Below are 19,321 nucleotides of genomic sequence, written 5' to 3'. Positions count from 1 at the left end.
AGTTTCCTCTTGTTTAATTCATGAGACGTGTGTGTGAATTCTTATGAAATAGTGATAGAAATTACTCATTAAAAGCCTAGAGTAATATATATATATATATATATACACACACACATACATACATACATATATATGTTATATTAAAATTTTTGTTAAATATTCCTGTATGTTTTTAAGTAATATGTACATAGAATAGATGTTGAAACAATATAAAAATGTAAAGGAGTTGTCACTATCAAACAACCGTAGCAAACTCACTAATGTTTAGCAACATCCCCTCTGCTCCCACCACCAGATGAAGATAAGCAGGTACACAGAAGAAAACCACTTTTGAAATCATCTTTGTAGCTTTCACAAAACTATACACAAAGCACACACAAAGCACAGCGACAGCAACAAAGGTCACATTCCATAATAATGCACTGAGCATAATATGGGCTCTTCAGAAACAGGCATGGCAGGCCCTTCTCTTGAACATCCGGCACAGGACAACTTCTCATTTCCTATAAAAGAAGATTACAATGAAGTCGATCCTGTTATTGTGAGATACAATACACAAGGGTATATTCATCTTTGTGCCCTAGAGAGGTTTAGATGTTGCATTTTAGAAAGGTAGCAGCTAGAATAATTACTAAAGTACTTGGATGGGTGTGAATAATGCATGATCCAGCATACACTAAACATTGCTCTCTGTAATGAAGGATTATAGCAACAAAAATAGTGTCTTTTGTATTTCCTCCACACCCTGAAAATACTTTGTTGGAGCAATTGTAAGAGAGAGGTGGTGGATTTTAAGTACACTGTCATAATCTATCCCAAGTAGTAATTAATCTCGGGTTGGCTTCCTCTTCTAACATTCTATGAACCCCTGAACTGTTTGTTTAGATCAGTTGTTCTCCTCCCCGCTGTATGTTAGAGTCAACTGAGGAACTTTTAAAAATGCTAATGCTCAGGTTGTACCACCCAAAATTCTGGGATAGGCCTGTGATATTTTTTAAAAACCTTCCAGAAAATGACAGATGTCTAGCCAAGGTGAGAAACACTGGTTTAGATGATTATAGTGGGAATTTGACTCAGGATTGGTGCTCTGGAGACAACTATAGATTAATGATTTTTCAAAGCTGAATATATATAAGTATTTCTGATTATCTATGCCATTTCCTCCTTCCACTGTTACAGTTAATTGAGAAGAAATAGGACTTACTTATAATTCCCATAGACAAACATAGCTTACGGACCTGAACAAATTATAATTTCATGCTTATTCACTGCTTGGCACTCACACTTTCACTTACACTTAGTGAAAATTGTTGGGTATTACTAATCATTTCCATATTAAAGAAGAGTTTTTATTCTTAGCTATGATGCATCCTGATTATTATTATAACTTTCGAGCTATCCTTCGGTTACATAATGTAGAGGTGGGAGAGAGGGAGCACATATTTACTTTTCTATGATCTTAACATTTAAGCATTCATGATTAATTTTCAGCAGATGCTCAGGAGGTGGGGGAGCCCTTTGATTCATCATAAACCGAGTTAGTCACTTGCTTAAAGTTCTTTAGTGATCTTGATCTCCTAAATAGGCCCAATATTTGCCACTAATTTATCTCATGCATATCAAGAGCAGTCTTATTAACTAGTATTAATAAAGTGTTTTAAACCTCATGGAAAAAATAACATGAAAATGTCTTCATAGTTGAGAATCATTACCTAAGTATCTTAATGGTAGAACTATATACTATTATTTTTTATGTTATTTAAGTAATTATCAAAATGGTGGTGTTGTCCTTAACTGATAACCTGTTAAAGAGTTCAGTTTAATACTTGCCTTTATAGTTCCTAGAGTGATTCTAAAGAAAGATAAAATTAGTAAAAGATCTAAAATACAAGTAAATTTTTTGTTATTGTTAGAAGCTTTCCGAGTAATATTTCATATATTATAGAAGTTTGCTTAAATTAAATAAATTTGGATTTTCGTATTCTGATAATTTATAGCTTATCCTGAAAAGCTTCATGAAAATAGTATTATTTCATACTAACTATACTAACTTATCGGCATTCAGAAAAATCTGTTCTGCTTATATGGATTTGCCCTTGTAAGATCGGAGCATTTTTTGTATGGAGGACTGAGGCAGATTTTAAGGCATCAGATTCGTATTTAGTTGGTGCCTTTCACATCATTAGCCTTCATTTCAGGGCAGAAAAAAAATAGGAAATAGCTTTGATACTGTTTATCATTGCTGACACTCTACCATAGTTATACAATAAATATAATAGAGTTACAATGGATTTAGGATTATTATTTAGAAGTCTAAGTTTTATAGTGCTTCAAATACTCATCAGAAATGGCTTCTATTTGTTCCAGAAATATGAAATACTTTCATTTTATATTTTGATAAAGCAACATACACCATGTACATGATTTTGAAGCCTGGTTTAGAGCTGCACTTTCTGTGTGAAGTCTTGGTTAGTAATGATTTAGGGGGAAAAGCCTGATAAAATAGAATTGGCGGACACAATAATGTGAGGATTTCGAGGCAAGGGCCTCAAAGGAACTTGGGATATAAATGGCTCTATGTTTTCCATTGAATACTTGATAGGTGGGCCTTTCAGTAAGTTCTGGAATGAATGTTAAAGTTATTTACAATTTTAGTTTTCCTGGGCAAGAGTCTCCTGGAATAGTAAAGTTGTGTTATGAGGCTATGATAAAGTTATGAGGCCAAAATCATGTTAATGTGGACAGTGAGCTGTGTGGATGATTTCAGTTTTCTTGGGTTCACATCTTAGCTCTGTCACTTACTAGCTTCGAGATCTTGGACAGGTTAGTCATCCTCTCTGTGAATCAATTTTTCTTCATGTGTAAAATGGTCATCTTAATAGAACCTTCTCACGAGGTTTTTGTGAGAAACGAATTAATATATACAAAAGGCTCGAACAAGTTTCTAACAAACATTTCCCCTCAACCCTACCATGGCTCCAACTATACGGAATTTATGTTATTACAAATAAAGGGCTTAGATGGTCATATTTGATTTTATACATGTGCATATATTTAGATGACATATTCAATTTGTCCTATGTAAACTTATATGCTAAAGTCTGGCTGCACAATTAGCTCATTGACATTTGCATGTCTTTTAGATACTCCCAGCCCCTACATGAAGAAATAGCATTGCATAAGCATCTGAAGCACAAAAACATTGTCCAATATCTGGGCTCTTTCAGTGAGAATGGTTTCATTAAAATCTTCATGGAGCAGGTTCCAGGAGGTAAGAGATGTTTTTCTTTCTTTGAAAAGTATACATTTCTAGGGCCTTGAAGAGGAGTAAAATTGAACAGGATTAATAAGTTTATAGGTTTTAGTTTGCCTAAGTTAAAAGAAAAATTAGACTTGTGACATTACCTTGCAGTTTATTAGGAGACAGTAAATAAATATCCGAATCATTTTACTGTCAGTCATTGTGAGTTGTATTAAGGTTAGCGAATGAGTGGCTTTTTACTACTTACTTTTTGATAATGAGCATCTTCAGAGCAGGGACACTTTCCTGTTCATATTTAAGCCCAAGTATCTTGTAAAGTTATTGGACCACTGTGAATAACCAATAAATCTTAGCTTAAATGAGTGTTAACATTATTAATGTACTTTAAAGAACTCATTTGGGTAAGATTTTATCTGCTGTTTTTCCTTACTTTACAGGAAGTCTTTCTGCTCTCCTTCGTTCCAAATGGGGCCCACTGAAAGACAATGAGCAAACAATTGGTTTTTATACAAAGCAAATACTTGAAGGATTAAAATACCTCCATGACAATCAGATAGTTCACAGGGATATAAAGGTAGGATGAACCAGGATTCGTTTTTATAATTTCCTTGGTGGGTAATTATTTTATTTGCAAAAACTATATTGTGTTATGGATATTAATTTAGAATGGTGAATAAATAAATCTTAGAAACAGCAGACATAAAAGATACCACTCTGCCCTGAATCAGTTATTGTTGTTTATGTCTTATCTCTTCTACTCAAAGAATAAACTTCTTAACCATGTTCAGCCATCAAAAGATTGAGCTTTCACTATATGCCTGGCACTGTTTAGGTGCTCTGTGTGGTAGCACAGTAGAGCAAAGGTAAACAGGATGTGGTCCCTGCTTCTAGGGAGCGTACAGGCTGCTTAGTGTTTGTATCCTTGCCCACAGTAGCTGCTCAGTAAATGTTTATTGACTCAATAGCTCAATGGGTGAATGGTTAGAAGGGAAAAAAATAAAATACCATGTTCTCACAAGTATCATATATTTATGGATTAAACTAAAATTAGATAACCTGTTTCTCTTTGAAAAGAGAAAACTCAGAATTAATAAATTCCTGACAAAGTCTGGACTGTGGAAATGTAAGTTAATATTATTACTCTAGAATCAACCCAGATGCCCATTTATTTGTGATACCCCTGTCTATTCCAGGAAAAGAAGTAAAACAGCATAGAAAAGAAAGTAGAGTGACTAGGAAATTAGGAATATCATAGCTGAACTTATCTTCCATGCACCATATATGGATAGACCCTCCTGTCTGTGTACTACAGCAAGCTTTGACTAGGAACTGTGTTTGATCTTGTGACCTGATAACTTGTAAACAAAAATGGTGTTAAAAATTCACTGTTGAGATGAACTGTTAATGAGGAGTTAGCGTCCTTGTTTAGTGTCCTTGTTTGCTCTAAGGACACCTTTTCTTATTGGACTTGCAAACCAACCTCAAACAGTATTGGAAGAAAGATAACGTTTTTGATTAAAGTCCTCTATTCTCTAGGGCGACAATGTGTTGATTAATACCTATAGTGGTATTCTCAAGATCTCTGACTTCGGGACATCAAAGAGGCTCGCCGGCATTAACCCATGTACTGAAACATTTACTGGTATGTTTTTGCAATGATGATACAGATCTCATGTAGTTAAAGAAATAATTGTTGCATATGAGCATAACGTGAGAGATAAATTTAGTCTTTGTTCTCACAAATATTAATGTTGATATCCCTTGATGCGCACTGAAAAATGTTATGCAGAATTTGATCTGGCCCTTTTCTCATCTTGTATTTATATGACTTGTTAAGTCTCCTGCTTAATGCCACCGAAAACATTTTAAAACTTTCAATTTGTTTTTTGTTTTTCTTTTCATGTCATTATTTCTCTCCTGGTTGGCCTACAGTCATTCTAACCCTGACAGGATTTTTCTTTTTTTAAACATTTTTTTTAGCGCAGCCTATCCATGATTCTTACTCATAACTTAATCACTTCCTATTTGGACTGTGAATTCTCTCTTTCCTAATCTATTTACTCTCTGTGGTATATTCCTCTACTCACAACATAAATAACTGTAGGATTTCAATTTGGAAAGAGGAAGTGACTCACCACTTGGGGAGAGAGCTTTCCTAAGAAATTAGGCAATGTAGCCACTGAGCTGCCTCTAGAGCAAAGTCCTGGGAGGGTGGAGACAAAGTGCTTTACAAAAAGGTAACAGTGGCAAGAGGAAACCAAGGCTCAGAGAGATTAATGATTGCCCAACAGTTATCGAGATGGCTTTTGGAATGCTCTCCATTTTAAGTTCTTATTACTCCATTCTTTTATTGCTCATGAAGTGTTAAGTTCTCATCATTATTATGAGAGAGAGATTTAGAAAAAAAAAAAGTAACAAATAATCTTTGGTCTGATACAAAGTAAAATGGCCAGATGTCCCCATTTCTGAGTTCTGTGAGGTAGGTAATACCTCCATTTTGCAGATGAGGAAATTGAGAGAGAAAAGAGACATCACAGCCGGAAATCACAGCAGTTTATAAATGATAGAACTCAGATTTTTTTTTTTATCTGTCTTTTACTCTTTGCTTTGACCTTCTTGCTTCAAGCTATCTTTCTCTCCACCTTACTGAATGAAATGTCTCTTCTGGAAGCCTGAAAGGGGGAAAAGAAGAGAGAGAAATTCCATAAGTTTTCTTTTCAGAATGACCCATCAGCAGCACCTCTTGCCTAGTTCCTACTCTACAACCATGAGTATTTCAAGGCAAAAAAAAAAAAAAAAATACGCATTCAGAATGTATTTTTTTGAATAAAATAAATTCCAGCTTATTAGTAACTTTAAATGTCTTTACATTTCTTTTCTTGTACTGTCTTGTTTGGCAAGAGAATTTTAGATGATTCCAAGATTCCACAACTTCTGAGAGGAAAATTTCTACTTTCAGACATTTTATTTGGGCAATATGTTAATTCTGTATCATCTGTTAATCTTGAAAAGATTTTTCTAATTCATTAAGGAGTTGTAAATCAGTCATCCCAGAGCCCTTTGCTTGTACTTCTTGCAATGGCCTTACATGAGCGTAACAACGTGCGAATAATGTGCTGAGATCTGTCCCCAGTGCTGATCGTGAGGGATGCAGACCTTGATTCTTTAATCACTCACCGTCATGGGCCTCAGCACTAACTCGGAGCAGGTCAAGTCTGAGCTGCTTAGGCAACTTCTGATAAGCCACGTCAAAAGACATTGGCCTGTTTCACCTCTTAGTGATGTAGCAAGTGGGAAGGCAGGAGCGACCACCACTGATGGAGTGCTAACTATATGCCCAACTGTGTTAAGTGTTTTACATATGTTGTTTCATTGAAATTCATACATCAACCCTAATCCTTAGGTATCTCCCTCAGTTTATGGTGAGAAAATGAAGTTTCAAAGAGGTTTAATAACTCTCCCAAGGTCACAAAGCTAGTAATAGAGCTGTGATTCAAACTAGACTTAACATGCCAAGTAGAATTAACTTCTCCCCTTTCCTGTTCCACCCATACTCTTCCCCATATCAGTTGATGGCCACTCAAACTTAGAATTATCTATGGTGCTTCTCTTTTCTCACGCTCCAACCCAATCCATTAGGGACACCTATTGGCTCTACTTTCAAAATGTGCCCAAAATTAGGTCAGTTCCTCATCATTTCCATTGCTACCACCCTCATTTCTCACCCGCATTACCTCAGTAGCCCATTCTCCCTGCTTTACCTCTTGCCCCTACTGTCTATTTAAAACATGAATCAAGCCCTATCACTCAGAGACCTCAGTGGCTTTCTATTTTGACTCTCAGCAGATAAACACCATAGTCCTTATAATGGAGAACAAGGCTCCGACCTGATTCCAAGTCCGTTACCTTTTAGACTTCATTTCCTACTTTCCCTCTGGCTCACTCTGTGCCAGAAACGTGGGCCTTCCCACATTTCCTTCATCCTGCAGGACCTTTGTACTTGCTTTTCCTTCTGCTAGTAACACTCTTCTCCCACCTGTCTGCATGTCTAAGCCCCTCTCCTCCTTCAAGTCTTAATTCCCTATTTACATGGCAGCCCTCCTTGGGCACTTATGCTCCTCTTTTCCTGTTCTTGTGGTTTTTTTGGTTTTTGGTTTTTGTTTTTTTCCTCATGACATATCACTTTCTAACATTATATAATTTACTTATATATTATGTAGTATCTCCCACTACAAAAATGTAAGCTCCACAAGCCCAGGGATTTCTGTCTGTTTACCCTACAGCTATATTCTAAATGCCCAGAACAGTGCCTAGCCCATGGTAGGCCCTCAGTATAGATTTGCTGAATGATTGAATGGATAAAGTGCGATGTTAAAGTTTAAGCTTTTAGCTACTAAGCTGTAGTGGCTCCCGAAGTGGTTGCAGTGGCAAAGAAAATCTAAAGTAGGTTGAAGTAATTTTTAAAACTTCAGAATAAAGATATATGAACTATGGGTTTTAGAATTAATACTCTCACTTGTTTCCTTAGGCTAATGTTCAGAATGGATTGCAACTGCATTATCCAGCTCTGTAAATCTTTTTATATAAACTGTTATGTGTCATGTGTTTGTGGAATAAAGAGAACAGATATGAACACATGACTACACCTGTTTTTTGGGGGGTACTTTTCAATGGAGGATAATTATAATTGACAAACAACATTCTTTGAAATACTATCTGATGAATAAAAACATTGAATAATTTATCGTTATTACTTGAATTTTCCTATTTTTAAAATTCACTATATTGTCAATCAGTTGGGATTCCTACCCAGATATTGAACAACTCAGATTCTCTCATTACTTCTATTTTAGACCCAGAGACAACAAAAAGGAATGGTGGGCTTCAACACATACTTTCTAAGACCACTTGATTTTATTTACATCATAAAAAAGGATCACTTTGGGAGAAGCAGTAAGTGAAGAGATATCAGAGCAGGAAAGATGATTTGAGAAATGCGGTTATCTTATTTCTGGCCAGTTGAAATGCTTCCCTCCAGTAATGTTGCTAGTTTAAGCTGAGAGCAGATATGTGCAGTTGAATGTGAACATGAGCTACCGTCATGTAATGATGTGGTCTGGAGGATTAACCTGGCAAGATGACAGTACTTGACAAAAATTATACATTTGTTTTTATGACCAGCCAGTTTCTAGCCCGTGACAATGGGTTTTATAGGAACAACTTAGAGGAATTTTGCATAGCAGTTTCACCTACAAATCATGCGCAAGGCATTTATTAAAGGTGTTTATATTTATTGAAATGTCTGTCAGTGGTTATGAACAGAAAATACTGAAATAGCTCTTTTGGTAAATGCCTCAGGATTTGAAATAATTCAGGATGGCATCTTGGATGGGTTCCTGTTTGCTGATTACATCATTTGTATGAGTATATCAGAAGCAGGGGATGTGGCAATAATCTGTTCCTGTTCGCACTATGTCCTCATTGCTAGACTTTGGGGAATCACTCCAGAGGGTATTAGAAGTGCATATCCAGCCTCTCACTTGAGCCAGTGAGACAGGTGCAGTTGAGTGTTTATCTACGAAAGAGCAGACCAAAACTAGAACCACAACATCTTGGCTCCCCATTTCATTCTCTTTACATTGCACTGCACTCTTCAACTCTGATTCCACACATGCTTTTAAATCTCCTTACTTTTTCATTTTATTCTTCACACTGGTGATTTTTTTCTGTACTGATGGCTCATGGACTGTCTTTGACTTGTTAAACCTGTTTTTCCGTGGACCGTAGGCACAGAGCAGAAGCCATATATATTTGATTTACAGAATAAAGTGCACCAAAAATGATTTATATCATTTGTAACAATGGCTTTCAGAATCTTCATACTTTCATGATTTAGAAATAAGAATGAAAACAGAAGAATTAAGCATTCAAATCAGGGATTGAGAAATATAAATCTAAGGATATGAATGAATGGCCTAGACATTTTTTTGGAAAAATTAGAAGTACACATAATAGAAGTCTTCGTGTGCTTGAAAAACTGATTGCAGAAAATGTATGTTGATGTAGTTTCTGTTCTCAGATGACTAATTGTTAGAAATTTTTAAGAGGTCCCAGTGAAATAAAACCTTAATTACACTAAGACATGAGAAGATATATGTTCATTACCAGATAATGTTGGTAAACTTTTTATATCAGTGATACAATCTGTCATAAAATTGCTGTTTCCTCTTTTATTAACAGTAGAGAAAATAAACTCAAAAGAGGTGAGATTAAGACCTGAATCATGGTTTTAAAGTTGTCTTACTTATGTAGAGAAATTGAAACTGCCATTAGGTGATTCATTTGTTTTCTCTTTTTAAAGTGAAACTGTTTGACTTATTTCTAGGTACTCTTCAGTATATGGCACCAGAAATAATAGATAAAGGCCCACGAGGCTATGGGAAAGCAGCAGACATTTGGTCTTTGGGCTGCACAATCATCGAAATGGCCACAGGAAAACCACCCTTTTATGAACTAGGAGAACCACAAGCTGCTATGTTCAAGGTCACATTTCAAGTGTCTTAAAACCAGTGGATAAAGCTACTGGATGTTCCATGTGTGTGTGTCATATGTTTTTAAGCAAAAGGAAAGCAGCCCAAGTAAGCACAATCTCAGGGTGTATTACAGCTCAAGAAGACTCACTCCCCTCAGAGCATGTACATCACATTGAGGATCTCTCTCTGCTTTAGTTTTCTCAGACATACAGTGAGATTCAATGTAACTTCCTTTGACCACATTTTCACAGTGCAGTGTAAATAACACACCACTCCATGGAAGGTGATTTAAGCTCTTTGGGAAACACAGTCTGAAAATCTTCCATGGAGGGAGATAGAAGAACACTTTTTATCCATTTAAATATTAAATCAAAGCAGTGTTTTCCCTTACTTCTCTATAGTAAGATTTTGAAGTCTCCATTAAAAAATAAAACAAAACATGGTTGCTATTTTAAATACATTAATCTTATTCTCATATACGTACTCTGCTAGTCTGTTAATTTGCCCATTAGTCACACTTTTGAGAGTGGGAAGCAGCCCCACCTCCCAAAATAGGGAGCACCAGATATGGGAATAGGGCTGAGAGAGTTGAGGGGTCACAGCTTCAGAATCTAGGGACTGAGCAGAGCAGTGACCTGTGGGTGAGGACCTGCAGTCCTCACTGCCACACTGCCATGCCAGAGGGAAGTTTAAACTAAGAATTTGTTTCCCTAGAAGTAAAGCTCAAACATCTTGTTCCTTAAGGCAGAGGACTTTTGTTAATTCTTCTCCTGCCGCGGACCATGTTTCTGGCACTTATTCCATTTGTGAATAGCTTCTCACGAGCTCATGAGGGGCCATGTGTTCCATACCCGCTGCTTTTGTACAAAGCTTGGTTTGCTTTAAGCTTGAAGGTGAGCAGATGGGGTGCTGCTGATACAGAAATGAGTAGTATAACCAGACCCGAAGAGCAATGAGAGCTGCCTTTTTCAACATGAATAAATATCTTTCTCTTCTCGGTCACATCTTTGAAGTTTTCACCAGTGTCTAGGAGTTCACTCTGAAGTGCTGCTATGTACCTGTCGATACAGGGATTACTATGCAGTATGCTTTAGATGAGACAGCATAGGCTGTGGCACTGACGTTTGAATCCAGGCTCCAACACAGTCAAGCTATTTGATGACTTTGGGCAAATTACTTAACCTTCTTGTACCTCAGCTTCTTCATCTACAAAGTAGATATAAAAATAGTAGTTATCTAGTAAAGGTTTTTTGAGGAGTATGTGTGAGATAATATGTGTCTGACACATAGTAAAGACTTTATAATTATTATAAATAAGTATATATTTAATAATACATTTATATAAACATGTACTAAATACACGAAGACATTAACAGAAAAATTTTTTAGACTCATAGCAATGAGAAGAAAATTCTAATTGTTATAAAAATTCTGTTTAAAAATATTTTAAAAATCTCTTTTAATGTAGCCAGTTTGAGACAGGAAAAATATTCACAAATCACAGCATAGGGGAAAGAACATAGGCCTTAAGACATACAAATTTAAGTTCAATCCTCAAATCTACTTTTTCATTACCATGTAGCCTCACTTTCCTCGTTGGTATAACAGAGAATGTTTAGTCCACTGGGAGGTTGGGAGGATTCAGTGAGATTCACAGATGGGAAAAGCCATGCACAATTCCTCACACATGGCTATTATGACTAACACAATGGTCTCGATTAAAAATATTTTTTGTGTGTGTGCCAATGTGTTGTAAAGCTCTGAATTATTACTTCATAGTGCTGCCTACTGTCTTAAGCTTAGAAAAGCACTCTGGAATTGTTTCATAACCTACAGAAAAAATATCCTATTTCACTTTGAGAAAAGCCACAAGTTTGTATGTATGATAAAGGATTTTGTTGTACTAGGGGACCAAGTTATGAGCTCATGGGATGAGGTGGTCACTCAGAAATCACATGGTGTTGTTTTAGGTGGGAATGTTTAAAGTCCACCCGGAGATCCCAGAGTCCATGTCAGCAGAGGCCAAGGCATTCATATCGAAATGTTTTGAACCAGACCCTGACAAGAGAGCCTGTGCTAACGACTTGCTTATTGATGAGTTCTTAAAAGTTTCATGCAAGAAGAAAAGGTCGCAACCTAAACTTTCAGGTATGTGGTTGTAGCAAAGAGGATATTGGTCAGAGTCACTAAATCCTAAGCTTTTAAGATGGAAGATTTTTCCAGAACTAAGCTGATCTGTTTATATATATGTATATCACTGGAAATTGGGATAAACATTGGCACAATGTTCTCAGGCATTCAGTTTCAGAATCAGGAAGCTGTGTTACCATCATTCTCACACATCCAGATCCTCTTACACCTGGTTAGTAGGTATTTAGTATGTCAGTATGTATAGCATTCTAGCATTGCTCATACAAAGATTAAAGCATAAAAGGGTGAAATACGGACTTTTAGAACTGAAAATCCAAATTACAACTAATGGGCTACAAGGCTATCCAGAGCTGTTAAACTTCAAGCCTTCTAGACAGTAGAAAATACGTATTGCCTCTTAGAGAATATCTTTCAGAATAATTAACCCTCCCCCTCAAAAAGAAAGAAAGATTGCCAGTTATAAATAAAATAGCAGTATAAAAATGTAAATTGTCTTTTCTCAATAATTTCCATAACTTGTTTCAGGGAGAAAGAAAAACAAGTGTTCTATTTATGTGGGAAGTTTTGGTGTTATGTAGGATGAGGACGAGCAGATTGAATGCTTAGGAAGGACATTGATCCCATGTCAGGCACTCATTTTTTTGTTGAATTCTTGGTTTAATAACAAATACAATGTATGCTTATGTTGCTCTTTGCCTTTCTTTCCACAGCTCTTTCTCCTGGATCAAATGGTAAGTTTATTTTTATATTTTTCCATTGAGCTGAAGCTTAGCGCATCGTTTGATACACTCTATATTGCCTATCACATAGGCTCATGCCCCACACCCTGCTTACAGGGGCAGCTGCAGGGTGCTAGGGACATGTGCAGCTGTAAGCCCGTCTGTGTTCGTTCCTCCAGAAACCCCTCACCTTTCTCTTTCAAGAGGGAAGCTTCAGTTGTTCCTCCCAAATGCAAGATGGTGATTATATTTTTGAAATCTTTGACTCGAGAAGAGTCTACACTTTCTTATCTAGGAGCCAGTTGGCCACCTAATGGATTTCTTGTGGAAAATTTCATGCCAGACACCTTCCACTATCATCTGGGGTCGTATGTTTTCTCTAGTTTTAGTTGTTCAGGAGTAGTTTTGTTTTGTTTTGTTTTAATGTTGACCTTTGCAGATCATAACTAAAGGTAAATTTGCCCTGGAAGGTCAACTAATTCGTTTCGAGGAATAGCAAAGGAATGACCATGGTTTTGGATTGCCCTAAGTTTGAAGAGTTGTTGATCAAATAGTGTCGAAAGCATAATGTCTGTCATTCCTTGGTGGGGATGGGGAAAGAGAGCAGGATTTTACACATTCCTTGGATGCCTCAAAGCCAGTCAGCCTGGAGTAGAGGCTCCATAATTTGGGTGTCTTGGCCACAGCCCCTCCAATATTCCATCTTCAGTTCCGGAAGTTGGAGAGAACTCTGAGGAGAGCTCCCTCCATTTCCGCCTTTCTCCACAGGCACCTAGCCTCCGGAAGGCAGGCAGTGCATTTTTTACAAAGTACACCCCGGACTGCTCTGCAGCCTGTTTTTGGTGTCATTAAATGGGCCCTGACTTTGGAGTTATGCAGAAGTTAGTTCTGATCCAGCTGAGCCACATTCTAAGTAGATGGCATGCAGCAATTCACTTGCTTCATTTGGCATTCTGTGCTGGTAATAATACCTACTTCACAGATTTAGTTCTGAAATCAGAATTTTTTAAAATGTTCTATAGCCTGGAGTCATGCCTGGAAGCTCAATCCATGATAGTTTTTATTCCTTCCACGTGGGTAGATATTTGTTGCAGGAAATATTCCTATCACACACACACATTTAAAGTATGTGAACTCAACTATACACACTCAGCAAGAGGGAGAGAACTTAAGCCAACAGTTATACCCACAAGTTTTCTCAGTGGACATGTGCCTTAGAATGAGTGTGAGAGTAAAGGTGTAAATCTGCTGGGTTCCTGGTTAGTCGTGTTTCCTGTATACCTGCTCACCTCACCCTCCATGCATAGAGTAATTCAGGAATATTTTAGAATCTGTTCTGGCTTTAGAATCTCACTTCATTTAAGGATGTTATAGAATCTTAAAATTTTATAGAGTCAGAATTAAGAGGAGGAGTGTTTGGGTCAGAACTGAGTTCATTTGTTGAATAGGTGGCCTTGGAAAAATGCCTTACCCTCAGTTACTTCCTTGCTATTACTAATTACTGATTTGCAGGCACCTTTAACAGAGTCAGGAGCACACTGCTAAGTGACCATCCCATGTCAGACTGAGGCAGTTGTTGATTCAGCCCAGTCCAAGAGGAATTAAATAAAAAAAGAGGATACCAGGCAACAGTGGATTTCCTTTTTAACAATTTTACATCTGTCTTGTTTAGTAAAAGACTTTTTAAATTAATTTTTTTATAGTGACATTGGTGCCCCCAAAACTTGAAAACTCATATCCGAAAAGTAAAGGACTTTTGTATTCTTGGGACACTTATTTGGTGAAGATGTTCCTGGCAGAAATTACTTGCTTTAAAACTGGTATTTGATGAAACACAGGCAACTCCTGTTGTACCAACTCAGTCTCCATCCAGATAAAAGAAAAATCCATGTTTGCCATCGAATCATAGTGTCTGAGAACTGGGCAAGACCTAAGAAATCATCTAGTCCATTGGTTTCTGAAATTTGTGTTTAGCAAAAAAAAATTTTTATTTATGAATCTGATAGAGCATATTTGTTTTAGGTAAAACGATCAGAACCTGTGTTCTAGAATCACAGAATCCTACTCACTCACCCCATCCAAGGCAGCCCTAAGATGCTCAGGTGGACCCATAAACCTCTGAGGAACATGGTTTAAAAATGATTAATCTAGTTCTTTATTTTATAGATGTGGAAACTGATACCCATAAGTAACCCCCCTGAAGTCTAACAGGTGGTCAGTAAAAACAAAGGGATCGAAACCCAGGACCTGCTGGGCCTGATGCTTCCTCCACTGTTTCAAGCCTCTGAAATATTCCTCACAGGACCCCAGAGGCCCTTTCCTCACCAACCCCCTGCATGGGTCATATACCGAGCATGGGGAGCAGTCATGATCCTATGACCAGCTTCATACATAGCATAATTTTGCTACTCATTAGAACAAGACAGCTGACAACTAATATTGCTCTCTTTCAGTATATGTTTCAGTATGTGTGTGTTTCTAAGAGCATTAATTATCTTTTCCCCCTCTCATGACAAGCAGAATATCTTAGGAGCATATCCTTGCCAGTACCTGTCCTGGTGGAGGACACAAGCAGCAGCAGCGAGTATGGCTCCGTTTCTCCCGACACAGAGTTAAAGGTGGACCCCTTCTCTTTCAAAACAAGACCCAAATCCTGTGGAGAAAAAGATGTAAAAGGAATGCGGACCCTCTTTTTGGGGTAAAGGACCTGACTTATTTTGAGTGAAAGATGTTGTACATCATTTTATAAAGGAAATTGTGATTTATGCTGTGTAAATTATTACAGCATTCCAGATGAAAATTTTGAAGATCATAGCGCTCCACCCTCCCCTGAGGAAAAAGATTCTGGTTTTTTTATGCTGAGAAAGGACAGTGAAAGACGGGCTACACTTCACAGGATCCTGACGGAAGACCAAGACAAAGTCGTGAGAAACCTAATGGAATCTTTGGCTCAGGTAAAACCTCTCACAGATACTTCACGTCCCAGATTAACCGACATAACCAGTAAGAATTATGAGAGAGGTGTAGTGCTCATGACGACCCAACAGACAGACCCCAGATGGGAAAAAAGGCAAATCCATATGTAGAAACCGCATTTTTGAACACAAGCTATTTTTAAGTCAGAAGCAAAGTTTTCATGTTTGTGAAGTTATGAGTCCCTACAAGCCTCTTTTACTCTTCATTCATTTGTTTATTCACTCAGACAGTAAACACACATTGAGCTAAATGAATTGCTGATTCTGACATTAGCTCAAGACAACTTCTCAGTCATTCCTCTGAGCATTTAGGAAACATTGCAAATACAACAGAGCCCTGTGTTTGTGGAGCTATATTCAGATAGAAGGTGACGGGCAATGATTAGTAAATTAAATAGTGCGCTAGAAGGCCATATGTGCATGAAGAAACAAAGCTGATCAGTCACTCTGGTTCCCTGCGGGTTTTTGTCCGCTAGGGCTGCTGTAACAGAATACCACAGATGGAGCAGCTTGAATGACAGAAAGTTATTTCCAACAGTTCTGAAGGCTGAAAGTCGAAGAACAAGGTGTTAGCAGATTTGCTTTCTCCTGAGGCCTCTTTCCTTATTTTGCAGATTGTGGCTTCTTATTGTGTCCTCACCTGGCCTTTTTAATGTGTCCCTGGTGTCTCGTCTTCTTTTAAGAACACTAGTCCTTTTGGATTTGGGCCACCGTTTCAATCTCATGTAACCTTAATTACCCATAAAGACCCTCTCTCCAAATACAGTCATATTTAGAGGTTAGGACTTCAACATATGAATTTGGGGTTCGGGGGGGAGGGTAACACAGTTCAGTCCATAATACCTGGGAATGTGTTCCCTGGAGTTCTGCTTACAGACATGAAGAACAATCCCCTCGCCCTCTCTGCACTAGTGGAAACAGGGTTTCCCCCCGCTCCAAGCCTCTTGTGATGCCTCCTGTGAATGTAAGTCCCCACAGACTTGGTCCCAGACAGAACACTCTTCTTTCTTAGTTGTATGGGTATTAGGGACTTGCCTACCTGCTTCGGCACCTGTGGCCACCACCTGTCCTAATTGATCAGTGTAGACTGTACATACCTTCTGTCCTGGGGAAACAGCTGTAAAAAGGGTGGAGTTGGAGGAGTTGGGTCAAGCGTTTAGTTTCTCAGTCCAACAGTTTACCTCTTCTCAGCTAGTATTAGGGTGTAGATGGAGCCAGGCTCTCTCTTTCTTGGCTCTTACTTTACAGCCTACACTTGTCTTTGTCTTGGGAACCCCACTAAGTTTCTCTGCCGATTCCATCACTTAGGAATTCTCTAATGTCCACTTCTTTTGATCCCATAGGAGGAGCCTGAAAGGGCATCTGGGTATAAGAAAAACCAAAATGAGCACCATCTACATTTTCTGGGAAAACCTTGCCTTGAGTCCTGCAGGAAGGCTGCCTTGAGCAGTTACTTTGAGGCCCAGGAAGGAGGGACTCTGGGATGGGGGTCGGATGAATGCCGAGAATGCTGCACAGGAATGGTGGGAGACGTGGAGGAGATAGAGCAATCCTGAACCTTTAGCGTTTTCTCTTGCCTTTCCTTCTCACTATGGTCATTCAAGGACTAAGAATGGGATGGAATGAGAGGAGGAGGAGAACCAAGTTTAGATGGAAGGAGCAACTGAGTAGCAGCTGGAGGCCATTCAGCAAATATTTATTGAACATCTACTATATATCAGCCGCTGTTCTATGTGTTGAGGGCACTATGTGAACAATACTGAAAAAAAAAATCTGTATCCCATTGCAGCTGATATTCTAGAGGATGAAGAAAGAAAATAAAAAATTAGTAAATATGTATTTAAACATATAGTATATATATAATTAAATATATAGTTATAATATATAATAATACATTTTAAATATATGTAATAGCAAACACTTTCTAGGCTAGGTATTCTTAGTATTTCACATGCATTTACTCATTTTATCCTTATGACAGTACTGTAGTAATAGTTTTATTAGTATTCTCATTTTGGACAAAGGAGGTGAGTAGCTTCCTCTCCAAGGCCATGCAGCCGTAAGTGACAGAGTCAGGACTTGGACCCAGGCGTTCTGGCTCCCTGGACTGTGCTCTCAGCCACCACACTGCTCTTCCCACTGGGATGCCAGATCGCAACAAATACTGGGAGAAACTTAAAGTGGGCCGGGAGTGGGGCTTGGTGGGAAAAGCAAAGGAAATCACTGTTGGCCACTGTGGAGTGAAGACTTCTCCCATGGCCTCTAGTCTCAGATGCCTGTTTTAAATCAGAAACACAGAATGCAGGGATTGCCTAAATCTCATACTCATCTCCAAAGGATATGCTTTCCCAGTAGAGAAAATGTCAGCTTGTTTGGTGTTTTTCTTTTCTCTCTGCTGGACTGTGGGTCCATCGGGGCAGGACTGCATTGAGCCCTGTCATCGTCCCAGCTTTCAGCACAGAGCCTGGCGAGAGACTTCACTTCCATGACTGTGCTGAAATTATTAAATGTTGATGTGGGTTAACCTTATTCAATTGTTTGTGACTTCCTAATTTTTAAAGCACACTTGAATGTTCTCTAAAAGGAGAAAGGAACAAACACCTTACTTAAAAGCAGCCATCAGAGGGCATGCCTTTTGGTGCATCAGAATGAAGGGACCAGTGAGGACCAGAAACTGCTAAGTCAGCATTATGTGTGAAATCTAGAATCATCAAGGGTCCTTCTGATTGTAATGCTAAGGATGCTGTAAATTGGGGGTCCCCAAACCGCAGGCCGCAGACTGGTACTGTGCCATCTCGCAGTAGGTGAGTGGCGAGCGAGTGAGCAAAGCTCCATCTGTATTTGTAGCTGCTCCTCAGCGCTAGCATCACCGCCTAAGCTCCACCTCGGATCATTGGTCATTAGATTCTCATAGGAGCACCGGTCCCTGGTACCAAAAAAGGTTGGGGACCACTGCTGTAAATCTGCTGCTGCGCTACCACATAGTGATCTAGTGGTAGAGCAAGTCCTGACCCAGGTTTACTGCTGGCTGTTGTTCCAGCTAATTGAGACTCAGCCTCAGCTTGCCTCCGTTTGAGGCCTAGCTCCATCACTTAAAGGCTGTGTGATTTAGGCAAGTTATTTAACTTCTTTGAGGCGGAATTCATAAAATAGAGGAAATGCTATAAGGAATAACTAAGATCATGAACATAAGAATAGAAAGTGCTCCACGATACTGTTGTTGTTGTTATCATCAAACAGGCTAATAACAATTACCTAATATCTTTAAATTTTTTCTACAATCAGATAGAGATAATTATTTTCATTATATTAAATACTTGTAGATACATCTTTATATTTAATCCTACTCTTTATAACAAGACTGAAATCTAGATGTTGGTCAGGTCCTCAAACCAGCCTATGAAAGCCCTTTCAGTGTGCAGCATCCTTCTGAAAACCAATCATCATTTTTAAGGAAGTTTAAAGGATAAAGAATAGAGAGCACCTATAGAGATTCTGTGATGGTACCAGGAGTGCTCAGGAAAGAAACCCTATCAAATGCTACCTAATAGTGAATCAGGCTCACTTGCTACGTAAGGTGCTCATTTATGAAGGAACATTAGTGAGTGCACACAGAGACAGGAGTTAAAACAGAAACCATGATTATGTAAGTGTGAAATACTCTAGAGAGAATACATTTCT

General features: G+C 38.2%; 1 protein-coding gene across 2 annotated transcripts in view; it reads left to right on the top strand.

Moving 5' to 3' along the window:
• MAP3K5 (mitogen-activated protein kinase kinase kinase 5) overlaps window positions 1-19,321 on the top strand; it is a 167,972-nt gene that overhangs the window by 125,238 nt on the left and 23,413 nt on the right. The window contains exons 16-23 of one of the 2 annotated variants that reach the window (XM_016165843.2): window positions 3,144-3,271; window positions 3,700-3,836; window positions 4,799-4,904; window positions 9,648-9,805; window positions 11,766-11,943; window positions 12,657-12,677; window positions 15,186-15,363; window positions 15,451-15,619. In XM_016165843.2, the coding sequence (XP_016021329.2) occupies window positions 3,144-3,271; window positions 3,700-3,836; window positions 4,799-4,904; window positions 9,648-9,805; window positions 11,766-11,943; window positions 12,657-12,677; window positions 15,186-15,363; window positions 15,451-15,619 (1,075 nt within the window). Of the gene's footprint in view, window positions 1-3,143; window positions 3,272-3,699; window positions 3,837-4,798; window positions 4,905-9,647; window positions 9,806-11,765; window positions 11,944-12,656; window positions 12,678-15,182; window positions 15,364-15,450; window positions 15,620-19,321 lie in introns of both variants that reach the window. The other variant, XM_016165845.2, reaches the window with a different exon arrangement.

Source organism: Rousettus aegyptiacus, unplaced genomic scaffold (genome assembly GCF_014176215.1).
Source record: "Rousettus aegyptiacus isolate mRouAeg1 unplaced genomic scaffold, mRouAeg1.p scaffold_m13_p_1, whole genome shotgun sequence".
In the NCBI taxonomy this organism is placed as follows: Eukaryota; Metazoa; Chordata; class Mammalia; order Chiroptera; family Pteropodidae; genus Rousettus; species Rousettus aegyptiacus.
Note: the sequence above shows the minus strand (reverse complement) of the source record. Positions and strands in the feature narration are given on the sequence as shown.